The following is an 18,453-nucleotide window of genomic DNA, read 5'->3' as shown; positions in this document are numbered from 1 at the left end:
GTAAGTATGCAATTGCACCTAGCTACAATTTATTGATCAATCTATTTTTTTAAAAGAACATATATTGATTAGAAATAGAGAATGCAAAACATTTGATAAAAACATATATTGATTAGAAATATAGAATGCAAAATATTTGATAAATAACTAAGTTTTTAATTACATATATATATACACATGATTATTAAATTTTAACTGTATTTTTGGTTTAAAAATTATATAGGTTTTATGTAAATAAAATTTTAAGATATTTAATATAATAATAATATTTTTGCATCCAGTTAAATTTTTCATGAGAATATATTCTCTTAGTCAATCACCATAACTCTCGTATATATGCTTCCGTAAATATCTACTATGTATGTTGTATAAAGCAAGAGCTTGGCTCAATGAATAGAATCATCCTTTTCCATAAGTCAATATGGCAACCAAGAGCCAATATAGCCATGAATGTGTATCTGATTTCCTTATCCTAATACTCACTAAGGACTGATGAACCACTTCCTTCAAACGTCACACATCCAGATGTCCATCTCCATCGTCACCTGACACAGTATCCGCTTGTGGCTTGGTTATGTTTTGTTTGGTTAGAATCATTTCAAAACGAAATACATAAAATAGAAAACTAACTGTTTGCTGTTAACAAAAAAAAAAGAAAAAGAAAAAAGAAAAGAAAACTAACAGTTTGCATTGCAAAATGAGGGAGGAGAGTATACATATATGTGACAAAAAGGATGTGATACGAGAAAGAAAAAAAGAGAGAGAGAGAGAGAGAGTTGGGATCTATTATTCCTGCTTGGGACGAGCAAGCCTTGCACGATGCCTGAGCTCAGCTCTTTTCCATTTTACAATAAGGTAGCAAAGCGAGAACAGTGTGTTTATCTGTCCAAAAAAAAAAGAACACTTCCATAAGATTATAAGCATATGCTTAAATAACACCACATTTCACTGGTTCTCAAGCCAAAAACGAAACAAATCTTAAAATCCTCACTTTCTTAGTCATGGTTCTAACTCATGCTAGTAATCTATGCACTTCTAATAAAAATATGGTTCATGAAACAAGTCAGATTTTTTTGTGTATTAACGCAGAGAAGAAAGGGAAAAGACTAAGAGAGACTAGAAAAAAAACAAACCAGGATTATGATTGCAATGACCAAAAGTGGTCCTGACCAGAGAACAGATAGGAAGGCTCCGTGGGGGTCAAAGTAATTCTGAGTTGAGAAGCTCTTCCAGTTCTTTCTCAAGACTCGGTTGAGACTCTCTGCAAAGTAAACTCCACCCACTGCAATTGTTTTGGTCACATGATGATCATTATCATTTTACACACGCGGGGAGATGCTAATCATTAACACCAAGCTTAAAAACTATAAATTGGTCTAGTCATATCATAATCCGAGACCTTTATATCTAGTATACTAACTCAATGGCCCTCGAAAGAAAGAAACGTCTAAGAGAGAAGAGAAAGAGAGCTTACAAGACAATAAGAACAAGAACATGTGGAAGTTGAGATGCCTTCTCGAAACAAGAGTCACAATTAGCACCAGAGCATGAAACGCCATTAATCCCACAATCCAAGGTTCCTGGACGAAAACAATGTTACAGAATGAAATGCAACCCTACGATACCTGACAATGCAACGCTACTGATTCTAAATGGGATCAATAAAAGGGAAAAGAGAGTGATCATCACCTTCCAATCAATGGCGTGGAAGAAACCAATGAAATTCTCGTAGGCAGGTTGCAATCCGGTACGGAGCTCTCCGGAGAGTTTGTGGACCAGATCCGCCATCAGATCCATCTGCTGTTCCATCGCTGATCTTATTTCTTCCATTCTCTGCTCAAATTCACCCTCCAATTTGTAATCTCGGCGCTTCTAAACAACAATTCACACTCTCCAATAAAACCAAATCCCTTTTCCTCCTTCGTTTTTTTTTTGGTTCTCAAAAATCCTTCTTCTGTCCAACGAGTTTTTTTAGCTTGCGCAACAAAATGTATTATAAACGCCGTCTTTGTAGAATACCCTCGTATTTTTACATTTTTACCTTTTTACACTAATGATATGCGTGAACGTTTAACTGTGATAACTAACATCATCTCCGATAAACTCCCTCATTTTTAATAGGGTCCACCCTTAAAATAAAAGGATGAAGAGATGGTTCTCCAACAATCACCCTCAAATTTACTTTTAGAAAAATTCACAATTTACACTTTACTCCTAAATACTATCAATAATTAATAATAATCATTAAACTTTCAAAAATAAAAATAACATACTATTTGAATCATATTAAAATAAAATATTTTTGAGAAAAAAAATAAATATATAATTAAATATAACTATAAGTAGTATAAAAAATGTTAACAAAATAATTTTAATCAAGATAGTTTTAAGAAAATATAACAATAAGTACTAAAATATGATATATAAAAAGTTATTCATGCTATTGTCAAATATATATAATTATAGGGACTGAAGTGAAAAGTAAATAGTGTTTTAAGGGTCTCAACAGTGTTTCCTCAAATTTGAGGACCTATTGTTCATCTCCTTATAATTTGAAGGGATAAGAGTCTGTTGGAGTGCAAAAGCCTTCAAAAAATGAGGGGATGTTGGAGATGCTCCAAGCCTTGGTATATATTACAATTAAACTGATTATTTTTTGGTTAACAATCACCACTGCCTCAAAGAGAACAAGTGAGCCAAAAGCTGAGTTGGTGACAAAGATGCATATCAAAAGGTCAAAGAACAATTTTAAAATATATATTTAAAAGAAAGCATTGAGCAATAAAAGAAGCAAAAAAGAAGCAAGCAACCAAGGGGTTTAAGGAGCTTACATTTACACCTATGAAACTGAGTTTGGTTTCATATGAAAACAAAGAGGTTTCCAAACCATAAGAGGTTCAAGCTAGCGACTAGAAGATATGGTCCTTTCAAACGCTTCAGTAACAATGCCTATGAGCTTGAGTTACCAGGTGAGTTCTACATTTCTCATACTTTCAGTGTATTGACTTTGCTCCATTTAATGTAGATGACATGTTTTTAGGTTAGAACCATTTCTCAGGAGGAATGCAATAATGAAGATATGGAAACTTGAGGAGTCACATCACCAATCTACTTAACAAACTCATTGCTCACTATTTCAGAGGAACCTCAAGACCAAGGACTCATTTGCAATTCGCTTGTTACGAAAGACTGTCCAAGGGAATTAATACAAGAATGGCCCCTTATTAAGATCAAAGATGGAGTTTTCTTCTTGTTCACCACTTCATCATCAGCCACACGACAAAGATGATTCAGCATACCTTTTCATGATAATGCTTTGTGATCAATCCAAACAAAACAGTCTGTACACCTTACCTTATCTTATAATGACTGTTGATTCTGGAAACTTATCTTGTGCGGCTTTGTGAATACCGAGAAGAGAAACCAGAAGATATGCAAACAAAAAGCATTGAACAATCAAGAATAAACAGAACTCTTTTATCAGCAATTTAACATTCTTTACTCTTTCAAACTACGTACACATTCAAAGACTCATATACTAGAATAGCTCAATAATTATTCCATGATTAACATAATCATGGTTTTTTTCTAACTTACATGTAATTAGATAAACCTGGTACAACAAAACCAGCTTTCACGACAAGACTGGTCTCCCGGAGGCTCCAACCGTGGCTATGAACACCCAGAAGATGGCACACAAAGCACCCACAATTGATAAGAGAAGAAACCCTCTGTTTCTCCTACGCTTCTTTGCTACTACTACGGTACTAGTCACTGACGGAGTTCCATTAGCCTTTCCACTGAACCTGATACGGCTAAAGCTAGACATACGCACAAAGGTCCGGTTTATAGGACCCTCACACGCAGAGGCTGGCGTTGAAGGTATTGAATCCATGAATGCCCACAGAGCCGATGTGAAGGGGCTTGTTCCACCACCATTCTCACCTTCCTGGTCTTGGGCATTTACGTTTGCAGTACCAGGCATCACACCTATGCAAATAGTGTTCACAGAGTATCAACGTATAGCTATTGCGTTTAAAGATTATAACAAGAGAGTTTGATAAGCATCAAAGAGTAGAATATCTATCATATACATCACATGGTGAATGCTTTCATACGAGAATGAGTTTTAAGTACCTGATGAGGGCAGAGGCGCGAATGATCCAGAAGTAATAGATTGTGGTTGATCAAAGAGAACAGCCTGATCATCATCATCATCTTGAAACCACACATCGTCAGTGAAATCATTGTTGTTCACCTTGTTCTCAGGGATCTGGTCCTGGAACTGCTGATTAAGGAAATGCTGTTTCTCGTTGGATGTGTTGTCGGCAAATTTACACGGAGAAGACGGATGCACAGAAGTTTCCTGAGCAATAGGTTCCATATCCAAAGACATGGAAACGTCATGGAACAATTGGTCAAACTCGCTAAAGTCTCCAAATTCACCAGGGTTCAAGAACTGTGCAGGTCTCTCAACTGAAGAAGCTCCGAGTTCAGGGGCCAGAAGATCATCCACTTCAATGTAATCCTCCTTCTCAAACACAAAAGGCTCAACAGCAGAGCTCGAGGGCCTGATGTATGGCTCGCCGTTCGGCAAGAACCCTCCCGTCTGCTGGGGACTAAGAAACTCCCCAGAAGAATTATTTACCAACGTGCTCTGCAGCTCTTCTTCGCTGTTAACCTGCGAGTAAATTTATCTACGCGGTGAGTAAAAAAGCAGAACCAAATAAACATGGAAAATAAGGATTCATCCTATAGATTGGTAGCAAAAACCATCTTCCTCTTCCTTATTAAGAGAGAGAAGGAACTAACCAGGGGAACACTAAAAGCAATGCCATCAATACAGCTCTGAGGAACCAAAGGTGCACGTGGGAATCCATTGAGAATCTCCTCGAAATCATCTAACTGAACATTTACAGGCTCGAAAAGTCTGCCGTTATCCACACAAGGAGTATCCTCATGACGAACAAGAGGTTCCTCAGGCACAGCAATATCATCACCATCTTCACTATCATCATCATCATCAAGCCATTCTTCTTCTTGGAAGGGAGCACCATAATCCTCACCGTTCTTGGGACCAGACCCACTTTTCTTGAACAGCTTATACAGAGCATAGTAATCCTGAAGGTAGAAAAATCTAAATCAGATCCAACTAATAGAGAACAAAACTAAAGAGATGATGGGTAATAAATAATAATAATACCTTGGCGTTATTACAACGGTCGAGTTCTTCTTCATTCATAGTGTACTCATGCATAACCCAGTCAGTACGCTCACCAGTAGGTGCCTTACCTCTATAGAAAACAAGAGTCTTCTTAAGTCCAACCGATCTGGAGTTGTAGAAAATGACTCGATCCTTCCCTGTAGCCTTCCAATACCCAGTTGGAGTGCCTCTACCCGACCTAGCTGCGTTTGGATACTTCCTGCTCCTTGGTGTGAAGTAGAACCACTGTCGTTCTCCTGTCTTCAACACCGACTGACCTGTTTCAGTAAAAATGAAAACTTTCAGAGACCCAAATATCAAAAAAAAAAAAAAAACTGAGAAACCATGAAAAGGTAACATTGTAATTTATTACCAGGCAAGTCGTCGGGTTCGATCTTGTAAACATCGACGACGCCGATGGCATTGACAGTAAGCCTTTTTTGTGACAGGAGAAGTCACAAAGCTTATTTATCGCTATCTTTTTAAGTTTTTCTTTTCCTTATAAGTTTATCTTTCCTTTTCTTAATTAGGTTTAATATTTCTTCTTCTATATAATGTAACCTTACGGCAAGGGTTTTATTCAATCAATCAATAAAGCTTTCTTAAAACCTATTGCTTATCTCTCAAGTTACTTGCTAAGTTCATACAAAGAACTTCGCATCATTCGAACTCTGGTTTTCGAGTTGATCCTTCTACCTCAGTGATCATCTCCTACACCTTTGTTTACCCGTTCTTCGAATCCACAGTAGGATTCCTAGCTTGGGATTTATCTATCCGGAATTCCCGTCTCATTGGTATCAGAGCAGTCTTTCCTCGGCAAACCTGTTTCTATGGCTATTCCTCTGAAGTATTCATGTGAGGAAATTTATGACAGGATGTCAAGTGGATTATGCATCTTTTGTGAAGACCTAGATACACCTGGTCATCATGATTTGAAGCACAAAGGGGTGGAGATTATCATGATCGAAAGTGATGACGAACCCATCGTGACTGGAAGTGACGAGAGCCCCTTGGTTGAAGTCGTATCTGATGAGTTTGTTACCAAAACAATGATGAAACCAGATTCTTCCTCTGAATCGCTGGAGAGTCTCACTTCAGATTTGCAGATCTTTGATGTTGCAGGACAGAAAGAAGATCAAAACAAAAGTGTTGCAGCAGAAAACATGTGCGTCTCTCTTGGAAATAAGATCGAACACATGGTGGGCAGACAATCTCAAGAGGCAAATCGTGTATGGGAACCTGGTGTGTTAATAAATAAGCCAGCAACACAATCTCAAGGAACAGATAGTTTCTGCAACACAATCCAACAAAAAGAAGTTACCCACATCACACACAGCACAGAAACGATTTGGGTTGATCTTCCTATTCAAGAACATGGAAAGTTTGAGCTTATGGATTCAGTTCTGGAGGCTCACTGTGTCCTTCTAAAAGATTTAGCCACAGAGTTTCAGAAAGCAAATAAGCACCAGAAACGTGAAAGAGGGGTAAATTCCTTTGATTTGTTTCATTCAGTGGATACAAGTTGCTGGAATCTGTTCTTGAAGCAACAAAAACGTCCCAAATCATGGAGCTTCAAGTACAAACATGGGGAGTATATGGCTAAGAGTTTTCTACACGTTTGGAATCTAGAGACTGTCAGGAACAAGAAGTTGCAGGTTGTGCAATGGAGACCTCATGAGATTAGATGCAGTAGAGATGAGAGAGATGAGAAGATATTCTCAAGGCCTTTTGGAGATATGGATGCTCGGTTTCACGAAATCATGACCACTGCTCTTGGGATTGGATTTTCTCTTGAATGTTTAGAGCAGTACGTCAATTGTGATGAAGTGTTGGGGTTAACTACAAAGACTCATGGGACTTATATACAGAAAATCATAAGGATATCCATCCCATTGGCAAAGGAAACTCGAGGTTGGAGTAATCAATCGACGTCAAAGATTCAGGTATGCACTGATTTTAACTTAGCAGCGTTGATCGAGTTTGAAAGCTATGGCTGGGAGTGTAAGGAACAGATGATCATTCTCATTGATCACAGTCCAAGAGTATGGGAACCTGGTGGAGTAGTTACTGCACATGATCAGTGGAAAGAGTCAGAGAAAGGTCACGCTTGCGGTAGATTGACGAGCTTAGTGCAAGCGATGTTCTTTGTAGTCAAAGTCAGATGTAGATGCTTCTCTATGTTAGCTATGAAGCCTTTTTCACAAGAAAAAGAAGAGTTTCATTCCTCTACTGAGTCGGTTGTGCACCTCGGACATGGTTCATCAACTTGTTTCCCAAGGCAAGTGAGAAGTTTTGCGATATGGTTGATCTTGGTCGCTAGGAATTTGATTTTGTGGAGGGATAGACACATTTTGGTTGTTGAGAAGAAGATGACAGAGATCTCAGTTGGTGCCAGTTATGACTCATACTCTGCTTTGGATGCTAATATCGTTTCAGCTGCTACTTTTGTGAATGAGTGCAGGATTTTGCTTGGCGCTTTTGTTATGCATCTCTTAGCAGAACCGAGCCAAGACTGTGGTTTCTCTAAACTCCTTACTCAGTGGAAAGAGCATCCCCCTGACAAAGAATCATTCAGCTTTTCATCCTTGAGGACAAGGATATTCTCAACAAGGGAGTATTGTGACAGGAGAAGTCACAAAGCTTATTTATCGCTATCTTTTTAAGTTTTTCTTTTCCTTATAAGTTTATCTTTCCTTTTCTTAATTAGGTTTAATATTTCTTCTTCTATATAATGTAACCTTACGGCAAGGGTTTTATTCAATCAATCAATAAAGCTTTCTTAAAACCTATTGCTTATCTCTCAAGTTACTTGCTAAGTTCATACAAAGAACTTCGCATCATTCGAACTCTGGTTTTCGAGTTGATCCTTCTACCTCAGTGATCATCTCCTACACCTTTGTTTACCCGTTCTTCGAATCCACAGTAGGATTCCTAGCTTGGGATTTATCTATCCGGAATTCCCGTCTCATTTTTCTGTAGATCTTCCTCTTGAGATAATACATGACAAGCTCCTCGTCTGTCGGGTGGAATCGAAACCCCGGCGCCGTGAATTTACCCTCTTTGAAACATGAATTTGGGGGAGGATCCGCCATCTACGTTATGTGACAACTACAACAAACAATTCGATCTCTTGGTAGATAAAGAGAGCTGATTTGGGTCAGAGCGAGGAGTAGAACTCGAAAACAATCCTACATGATACTGAGAGAAACCTTCCTTTTGGGATTGAAACACTTATTATAGAGTTTGATGTCGTCTCTTAGCTTCTCTCTCTGCTACTTCGCTAACCGTTCCGATTATTTGGACTTATTAGCCAGAACTGTATGGGCCTCAATTATCGCTCTTCTTCCACTCCGTTAAATCGATGGGCTCTTTATTGAAATTTAATTCTTTAGGACGATGAATTATTTCCTTTTTTGGAATGTAATATACAAACTAATACAGACCATCAAATCCACATAATGTTTTTCAACCTCAGTTGACAAAAAAAAAATGTTTATATTTTCCTAAGTTAAAAACTTATATCACACTCAAAACTAAAATCCACACAAACCATAGTTAATTCCAGTTTATTATTTACACATAAATTACAACATGCATGTTCTTAAAAAGAACATTTAACATTAAAAAGAACATTTAACAGAGACATTAATAATACAATGTTTTCTAACGCATTCATAGGACAAACTGATTCGTTAGTTTTCTTCCATTTCACTGATATATTAAAAAAATTGTGGTTATGAATTCTTTTGAGTAAATTTCTTTTTTTCTCTAAGAAAATTATTGGATGCAGTTTATTGTTTACATTGCAATCTGTCGCAATCCGTCGCACACTCCCACTACATGAGATAACATGCTTTGTTAAAATTGTACATGTCATTACAATTATTTTGCTTTAAAACCAATAAAACCATATCTTCAAACCAATAAAGCTAATCTACAAATCAATATGTTCTAACATTTTTCTATAAGTAGTTTTTTAACATTTTTATTTTAGTGTATTTGAAAACTATATAATTATATTATTTTTGTATATACAAATGTGAAAGTTATATAAGATGGATATCATGTAACTTTGTTTTTAATTTATTTTAATCTGTTTTCTTATGAACTTTTAATAAAATTTCTTAATTCGTTTGATTAATGGTGTAATATATACTTATTCAATAAATTTTAATTATATTATTGATTCTAACATTTTATTTGTTTAAAACTTGTTTGATGTCAACTTAAACCAAACATAATTATTAATTATATACTTTTAAGAATAAAAATAATCTAAAAATAAGAATCTAATACAAAAGTTTAACTATGTTTAAATAAATGCAATTTTGTTTATGAAAATATAAATAAAATAATAATTGACATCAAATAAGTTTTATAATAAAAAATTGATCAAATAAGTATTACTACACAATTAATCAAACGAATTACAGAAATTTTATTAAAAGTTAATAAAAACATATTAAAATAATTAAAAACAAAATTAAATAATATCTTATATAACTTTCATATTTAATATAAATAAAATAATATAATTAAATAATGTTTCAATACACTAAAATAAAAATTTTAAAGCACTACCTATAAAAAATTTATCAAACATATTGGTTTTGTAATTAGATTTTGTTAAAATATTCTTACGCTTTTAAAATACGGATCAAAATCTAATTTTAGTTAAATTACCGGGAAGTACGTCATATTTTGATTGATAAAATGAGAGATATAAACGGTCTCTAACACTTTTTGATGAATGAAATTAAACTCGTGATGTTAACTATATTACATCATTAAGTTGAGGAATATTGCCATACATAACATATAATTCTTGTAATTAGGTTTACACTAGTTTAATTTGCATGATTAACCATTTGATATCCGATACCTCGTGTTCCCATCATTTTTCCTTTAATATATTTGACTAGGTTTTTCTGCTTGGGTTTAAATCAAGTCAGGAGTTTTTTTTTAGTTAAACGACATTGTTTCTTTGCTTTGGTTCGAATCAAGTGGTATTTTTTCACTCTGAAATCAATCTCTATAATATTATTTGAGAAGTTAGTTTCCATGTTGTCGCGCTCACATTAACTCTCACGATGGTTGATTACATCGATACCCTTAATGAATTAAAAATATTACATTTAATACCTATTATTTTTTAAATTTCCCTTTTGAAATTTTCCATATAACATATATATTAAAAAAGGAAAATTTTAAAATTTTAAAAATCGAATTTAAAAAACGAAAATATATGTATATATTATAAGATTTCATTAAAAAGGAAATTTCACAAGATAGTAGTATTCTATTTTAAAAATATTTTTAAATAACATAAATTATAATTTTGAAGTAATAAATATTTATTTTATATCTATTGTTTCTTAGATGAAAATATATATATTTGTATCTAATGTGACAAATTTCAGAAAGATAATCTTGATATTAGAAAAAAATATTATTTATTTTAAAACATAATTTTAAACAATAAAAATATATATCTATCTATGATATAATTTGAGAAGTCAGTTTCTTATGTGTTGTGCTCACGTTATTTTTCACGATAGTTGATTACACTGATACTTTTAATGAATTAAAAATATTACATTTAAATACTATTATTTTTTTTAGTCTTTTTAAAAATTTTCCATATAACATATATATTAAAAGGAAAAAATTATAAATTTAAAACTGAAAATATATGTATATATAATATGATTTCATTAAAAAAGGAAATTTCACAAGATACTAATATTCTAATTTAAAATTATTTTTAAATAACATAAAATATACTTTTGAAGTAATAAAATACTTACTTTATATTTATTGTTTCTTAGATGAATATATGTATATATATATATATATATATATATATATATATATATATATATTTTGTATATAATGTGATTTTATAAAAACAAAATTTTAGAAAGATAATTTTGATATTAAAAAAATATTATTTATTATAAAACATAATTTTAAACAATAAAAATATATATTTTCAAAGTAATATAAATATTTTGATATATCTATCTAATTTATTAGATGATTACATAAAATAATTAAGTAACATAAACTAATCAACCGTATATCTAAAATAATATATTATATTAAAATTAAAGAAGACAAGAACCAACCTAAATGAAAATAAGAAAATTAAACAAATTTTTAATATATTTAGAATAAAAAATATTATAGTTGAATGCAGTCCAATATACCTAAATGATAAATAAATCCACTAGATATAACATATGTAAAATCATATGTCGAATTAAAGTAATTCAATATTATTAATATAAATTATGCATAAAAATTATAAATTAAATTTAAAATTAAAATATATAGCAATCAGCTATTATATTGTATTTATTTTATAAATATTTATATCCGTGCATGAGCACGGGAAAATCACCTAGTATAAATGTATGTACATATGACAGTTAAATATTATTTTTATTTTTCCTTTGTAATTATATATACTTATTTTTTATTTAAATTACCATATGTGAATTGTATACTGGGTTTTTCTATTTAAAATATTTATTTTTAATATGATTTTATTTTGAAGTCCAATAGTATACGAGGGTTATTGGCAAATGAATTCTCATCAACTTTAGAAATTTTGAGATTCCATTATTATTAATTTATTGATTTTAACAATTTTTGTAAAACTCTTTGCTATTGGTTTGAGAATTTTCAAAATCTATTAAAATCTCTTGTTATTTAAAAAGTTACGTTGTTGTTGATTCTGTAATTCTAAATAATCTTTTGTTATTGGGACATGAATTATCTCTATTTTTACTCATATGACTTTTGAAATATCATATGTATCTAGAAAACAAAATAATCATTCTTGCCAAATATCTTTTGTACTAACCCAAATTGAACCTCATTGTATATAATTACTTTTTGAATGTATAGTTATATTTTTATTGTTTTATCATTAAATAAAAATAAAAAATTATGAATTTTGAATGTGTGTTTTTGAATTCAAACTTTTTATATTTTTTAATTTTTTTTATTTTTCGTTTCATGTAATACAGTTTTGTTTTCAATTTTTACAATTTGTTTTTCAAAATTTTTATTTTGAAGTTCTAAAATTATTTTTAAACTATTTTTTTAATTTTTATTTGTAAATTTTAAGTATTTATTTATTTATTTTAAATTTTGGGATGTTTTAATTATTTTACAAAATGAATGATAGAAAACAAATAACACAAATTTATGAAGTAACAAAAACTCATGATCAAAATTTTAAGTTAACATATATATATATATATATATATATTTTAATCCATATAACTTAAAATTTTCATCAACTTTAAAATTCACAAATTCTACACAAATTTTTCTTCCAATAACCTCCTACATGTATACACTTTTAACAAGTACCCAATTCCTAAGTGTTTTAAAATCTCGCTTTCATGTTTCAGTTCCACATATCCTGTTGCGATTTAGGGACTCAAAAGCTTTGCATGACACACATAGTCTTATAGATAAAGTTAAAGCTCAAGTATGTATCTAGGACAGAACCAATCACCCCATTATTTTCCTCATATTAAGAGCTCCAGATTCTTTAGTTATTGAACATTTTTCTTTCCCATTTTAGTATGAAGATTCTTTACCGTAAACAATTAACATTTTTTTCCATTCTATCTTTGCATTTGAAACAGAGTTCCAAAAAAAAGAAAAATTTTGCATTTGAAACCTACCCTTTTTCACTAACACAGTTCTCTTCCTTCTCATCACATAACACAAACACTGCAATCTAAAGAAAATCTCCCTTTAAACTTACTTCGGTAGCTATAGGGAACATTATGATTTGTTTGTGAATCAACGTAAATAAGGAAGAAGAGAAACCCTTTAGTTAAGAATTATTTGTCGAAACTCTTTCAAACTCTATACATAATCAAAGACTCATCATAGGTCAATTCCATAGATCACTAAATGTGGATCATGCTTTCTTCTAACTCATGTTTAGGTAACGATGTCTCCCCTGGACCCCAACTGTAGCAACGATGAACACCCAGAAGAAGGCACACATAGCACCCATAACTGATAAGAGAAGAAAACCTTTGTTTCCGATACCCTTCTTTGCTACGGTGACTTTGCTAGTAGTCACTGACGTCCCGTTGAACCTGATGCGGCTCAAGCTAGACATACGCACAAAGGTCCTATTAAGTGGACCCTCACAGGCAGAGGCTGGTGTTGAAGGTACTGAGTCCAGCAATGCCCACATAGCTGATGAGAACTGGCTCCTTGTTTCACCACCATTTTGGCATTCCTGGTTCTTGGATTCAGGCATCAAACCTAAACAATTTGGTATTCACCAAGTATCAGCGGAATGGCTTAAAGGTTATTACATATAAAGATTTATACAAGAAGCTTTGATAAGCAGGGTATATCATATATATAAATACATGTCTGGTTCAGGTAATGCAGAAAGAAGCATTAGTGGCTTAGTGGGATTCATAACTTGCTGGAGAAGAAAAGAGAGTTTAAGTACCTGATGAAGGTGAAGCAAATGCTAAAGAAGAAGATTGTGGTTGATCATAGAGAGCAGCCTGAGCATCTTTAAACCACACATCGTCGACTAATTGATTTGCATTTGGGTTAGGATCCATGAAGCTGTTGACCTGAGTCTCAAGGGTCTGGTCCTGAAACTGTTGTTGATAAAGGAAGGGCTGCCTTCCGTCGTTAGCAAAATTACTCACAGAAGATAGATCTGCGTAAGTTTCCTGAAACACAGGTTCTAAATCGAAAGACATTGAAACGTCATGGAACAGTTGGTCATAGTCATTAAAGTGTTCGTATTCACCAGGGTTCAAGAACTGTCCAGGCTTTTCAACTGACACAGCTCCTTGGTCAGGGGTGAGAAGATCATCCATTTCAATGTAATCCTCCTTCTCAAACACGAAAGGTGCAACACCAGAGGTCTTGAAAGCTGACTTGACCTCACTACCATCAAATGAGTCTGCCGACCTCACATGGGACTGATAGCTCGAGTGAATGCTGTTCGGCTGACAACTTGGCAAGAACATTCCGACTTCCCAGGGGGCAAGAAACTGACCAGGAGAATTATTCAGCAACGTGCTCTGCATCTCTTCTTGGCTATTGACCTGCAAGGTACAAGTATATCTGTTTAGTGAGGGGAAGCACTACAAAATGAGGAACCATATTAAAAGAGAGAAGAAACTGACATGCATAACACCAGAAACGTCATTCATTTGTCTTGGAGCAAGCCCTGGTGCATAGGGGATTTCGTTGAGAAGCTTGTTGAAATCATCTGACCGAACATTGACAGGATTGCAAAATAAAACATTATCCACACGAGGGATATTCTCGTAACGGACCACATGATCATCCGGTACAGCAACATCATCTGCCTCTTCTTCTCCGTCGTCATCATCATCATCGAGCCATTCTTCTTCTTGGAACGGAGCACCATACTCTTCACCGTTTTTGGGACCAGCCCCACTTTTCTTGTACAGCTTATAAAGGGCATAGTACTCCTGAAAATCCAAAAAGGTAGATTAGTTAATATAAATGAAGGGGGACCAACTTATGATGTTGACGATAAGCTTGAAATATTAAAAAAAAAAAATAGTTTACTTTGGCGTTCTTGCATCTGCCGAGTTCTTCTTCATCCATGGTGTACTCGTGCATCACCCAGTCAGTACGCTCACCATTAGGTGCACGACCTCTATAGAAAACAAGAGTCTTTTTGAGTCCTACCGACCTTGAGTTGTACACTATGATTCTATCCTTCCCTGTTGCCTTCCAATAACCAGTTGCAGTGCCTCTACTTGACCTAGCTGCGTTTGGATACTTTCTGTTCCTTGGCGTGAAGTAGAACCACTGCCGATCTCCAGACTTCAATACCGACAGACCTGCCTCACACAGATTATTCAATGCTGTTAGAAAATAAAAGTGGATAATAAATAAAGTCAACAGAAACCAAGAAACCATACAAAACGAAATTGTTTGAAACATAAGTAAGATCAAATCTTGTACATACGAATTGTGATACGACCGTTTACTTTTCAAACAAGTTAACGAGCAAACTGATTAACCAGGAAACTACAAAATCCTAAAAACTAAATAGCTATTGGGTAAACGATCACAAAGCAAACCCTAAGAAAGCAAACAGAGAACCACATGTGAAGGAGATCTAAAGAGTGGCGTGAGAATCAAGTAAAAGAAAAAGGATATGGAAATTACCAGGCAACACGGTAGGATCCACTTTGTAGACATCAACGACACCGATAGCATTGATTCTAAGCTTTCTCCCACAGATCTTCCTCTTCAGATAATACACCACCAGCTCCTCGTCCGTAGGGTGAAACCGGAAACCTGGTGCGCTGAATCTACCTCCTTTCAAACACGAATTCGCCATCTCCGACAGAGAATCTTGTCTTTCAGACCAAACAAAAAATAACCAGCCGGGTCAACGAGAAGGAAACGCTTTTACAGAACAGACAAACGTGATCCCCTTCTTCTCTTCTCCTCTCTCTCAAGATTAAGTGGAGAGAGCCAATCAAACCTACATAACACACAGGGCACGATCTTAGGAAACAAGAGGCGAGAAGTAAACTTCTAGGGTTTTTGATCGGCGAGGGAAATAATTTGTTTGGTTCGGTCAAAGAGGCGATAATAGTTACTAATATTTTAGGGTTTTTGGTCAGCTTTTTAGAGAATACGAAGTTTCCAACACCCTTCGTGCTGCTGGGCTTCGAATACGACTGGAGGGGCCCACATCTCCGACTTTCAGTTTCTGACTTTATCCATAAATACTGGAATATTCTACCACTAGTGGTTTAAAAGTAAAAAAAGTTAAACGAGACTCATTACTTTTCAACTATCTTTTAAACTCTACCAAAACTGACTAATATACTAATCCCAAAAAAATTGCAATTCAGCTGATACTCTTTCTTCGAGTTTCAAATGTGATTTTTGAGTTTATAAGACGCAGTGTTCATTATGATCAGCGAGGATTTATTTTGGTAAATATTTGATTTTAGGGGTCATCCTAGAAATTTTTTCTTGATTTTATTATTTTGATTTTCTTTTGAAAATATACATTTTATATATGTAATAAATAATTAAGAATCCTAAATGAAAATAAAATTATCAGTGCAGAAGAGTAGCCGTCGGTCTTCTTTCTCTTGTTCCGGTGGTTGGTGGTTCTCACCACTACCGGGAGCGGGTAAGATTCTGGGGAAAGAGGTTTTCAAAGCTATTTTCTGCCGGCTTTCTGTCTCCGGGAAGGAATGGCTCTTCTAACATCTTTATCGTCGACTTTGTGTCTCTAGGAAGGATGATTTTTCTAGCATCTCGATCACCGAAACTTATGTTCTTGTGTGGTGAATTAATATTAGTTGAAGTCGTGGGAATACTGCTTTTGTTTGGTTCTTGTTGTTTCAGTCACTTCGTCGCATCCTAAGTTAGCTTTTTGGATTTGTTTTTTGTGATTTATGTTCGCTGTAGAGGTATCTACTAGACCTTATCTTGGACCTTTGTGGGTTTGGGAGATGGTTTCTAGACGAAGCAGTTAACTTGACCTTCAGTTTTTCTCTTGCGAGGAGGTGGACAATCTTTGTTCTGTAGGTCATTTGGCTGCCTTGCGAGTGTCCGCGTGTAAGAGCTGGTGGTCTTCTTTGATGTTTTCCCAAGTAGCGTTTCAAGGTCTTTTGTCCTTGTATCTTAGTTTTAGTGGTGGTTTCTGGTCATGCAAGTTTCACATGGATAGTAGCTCTGGAGTTGGTGTAGATTTGATCTCTCGATTGTTTCTGATCTTGCTGGTTCTAATATGGCTTGGTGATATTCCCTTCAGGGTTGGGACTGCTCAAGACATTTGTTCTTTAGGTCAGCTCCATTGATATGGAATTCTTCTCGAAAGGTGGAAGGAATAGATTTGTGGACATATATGGGTTTTACGCTCAGTTTATGTCTTTGTTTTATTTTGTTTGGTTTATGTTCTTTGTTTTTGGTTTCTTATCGACACTATGTATCTCAACTTTCTTCGAGTTAAAAATAAATAAAATAAAATTATCAGTTACCCTTTTAATAAAAACATAATTTGATCACTTTGATTCTTGGAATAGTTTGGAAACAAACAAATGTTTTGTGGCTATTTGATACTATTTCTTGATATTTTACTTTTATTTATTTATCATTTGAAAAAATATAAATCTACCATTCATCATTTACAAAACTCTTAACTATATAGAAAATTTTATATATAAAAATTGGACCAGTTCACTATTTGTATATTAGATTTTTTTGTTATTCTTCTGAGTTGAAGTAACTTTTTAGGTAAAATAAATTAAGTTTGCTAGTTACCTTTAGTTCAATTTGTTATCTCAATTAACTATATTTGTTTTTTTAATTTTGTATATATTATTTCGAAAAAATATAAAAATAAATTAAAGTGGTATCAATTTAGAAAGCTTTAGTATGAATCATTTTTTTTTCTAGAATACTATTTCGGTCTTCCATGGTTGTAGCAAAACGATCGAGCACGGAATGCATTGTACGTGATTAATTAGGATTGAGTTAAGATATTAAAAAATATCTAAATCAAATTTAAAGTAATATTCTTTTTCAACCGCAAACGTTTATGGAAAGAGATTTTTTTATTTTGAATGATATAAAGTAGTTTGAAACCTAATAAAACAGTTTGAAACGACGGTTTAGCGATTGTTTCAAAACGCGGCTAACCGCTGTGTTTGTTGATGGTACAAGGAAACCAGTTAAACCTAAATATGTTTTTTTATCTTTGTCAATGAGAAGACATGTCTTATTAACATTTTTGTCCCACACATTAAAGAAAAAAGACACAGTTACTCTTTGAATCCGAATTCGGTATTCGGTTCAATATGATTAGTCCTAATGACTCGCAACGGATTAGGATACCATCACCAGTAACCACTAATGACAGACCCAAGCAGTCCCGATTGCCTTAATCCTCTATTTAACCTGCCTACCACTATCCCCCAGTCACTATCATACATTCATACTCCTTGTCTTTGACTTGAACTCTTATTCTGATTGGCAGGAGGCCAACACGAGTGACACACCCAACCGGAGGTGGCTGTTTTTTTTTTCGTTTCTTGCATTTTCTTCACGCATAATGTTTTAACGACAGGAAGATCACGTTTTTGGTTGGCCAGAGGTAAAGTGAGGATATGGAACCACTGGTTTGATTTTTTTCTTTCTATTAACTGGTTGTTCCTCTCTGTGTTCATAATTACATGCCT

The 18,453-nt window shown here is 34.0% G+C and overlaps 3 protein-coding genes across 3 annotated transcripts; all 3 read right to left on the bottom strand.

Annotated features, from left to right (window-relative positions):
* Window positions 1-666: 666 nt before the first annotated feature.
* Window positions 667-1,976, bottom strand: LOC108857835 (uncharacterized). The gene is made up of 4 exons (XM_018631856.2): window positions 1,690-1,976; window positions 1,475-1,580; window positions 1,134-1,282; window positions 667-882 (listed from the first exon to the last, which is right to left on the bottom strand). Exons 1-4 carry the CDS (start codon window positions 1,828-1,830, stop codon window positions 787-789), a joined length of 492 nt encoding a protein of 163 aa, XP_018487358.1. The 5' UTR covers window positions 1,831-1,976; the 3' UTR covers window positions 667-786.
* A 1,453-nt stretch (window positions 1,977-3,429) lies between these two features.
* Window positions 3,430-8,513, bottom strand: LOC108856330 (NAC domain-containing protein 17). The gene is made up of 6 exons (XM_018630108.2): window positions 8,177-8,513; window positions 5,577-5,644; window positions 5,204-5,481; window positions 4,813-5,121; window positions 4,138-4,681; window positions 3,430-3,990 (listed from the first exon to the last, which is right to left on the bottom strand). The coding sequence occupies exons 1-6, from the start codon at window positions 8,293-8,295 to the stop codon at window positions 3,635-3,637; spliced, it is 1,674 nt and encodes a 557-aa protein (XP_018485610.1). The 5' UTR covers window positions 8,296-8,513; the 3' UTR covers window positions 3,430-3,634.
* A 4,426-nt stretch (window positions 8,514-12,939) lies between these two features.
* Window positions 12,940-15,861, bottom strand: LOC108857737 (NAC domain-containing protein 16-like). Its single transcript, XM_018631748.2, has 5 exons — window positions 15,416-15,861; window positions 14,807-15,084; window positions 14,395-14,706; window positions 13,701-14,313; window positions 12,940-13,504 (listed from the first exon to the last, which is right to left on the bottom strand). Exons 1-5 carry the CDS (start codon window positions 15,588-15,590, stop codon window positions 13,161-13,163), a joined length of 1,722 nt encoding a protein of 573 aa, XP_018487250.1. The 5' UTR covers window positions 15,591-15,861; the 3' UTR covers window positions 12,940-13,160.
* Window positions 15,862-18,453: the final 2,592 nt, after the last annotated feature.

Source organism: Raphanus sativus, chromosome 5 (assembly GCF_000801105.2).
Source record: "Raphanus sativus cultivar WK10039 chromosome 5, ASM80110v3, whole genome shotgun sequence".
NCBI classification, from domain to species: domain Eukaryota; kingdom Viridiplantae; phylum Streptophyta; class Magnoliopsida; order Brassicales; family Brassicaceae; genus Raphanus; species Raphanus sativus.
Note: the sequence above shows the minus strand (reverse complement) of the source record. Positions and strands in the feature narration are given on the sequence as shown.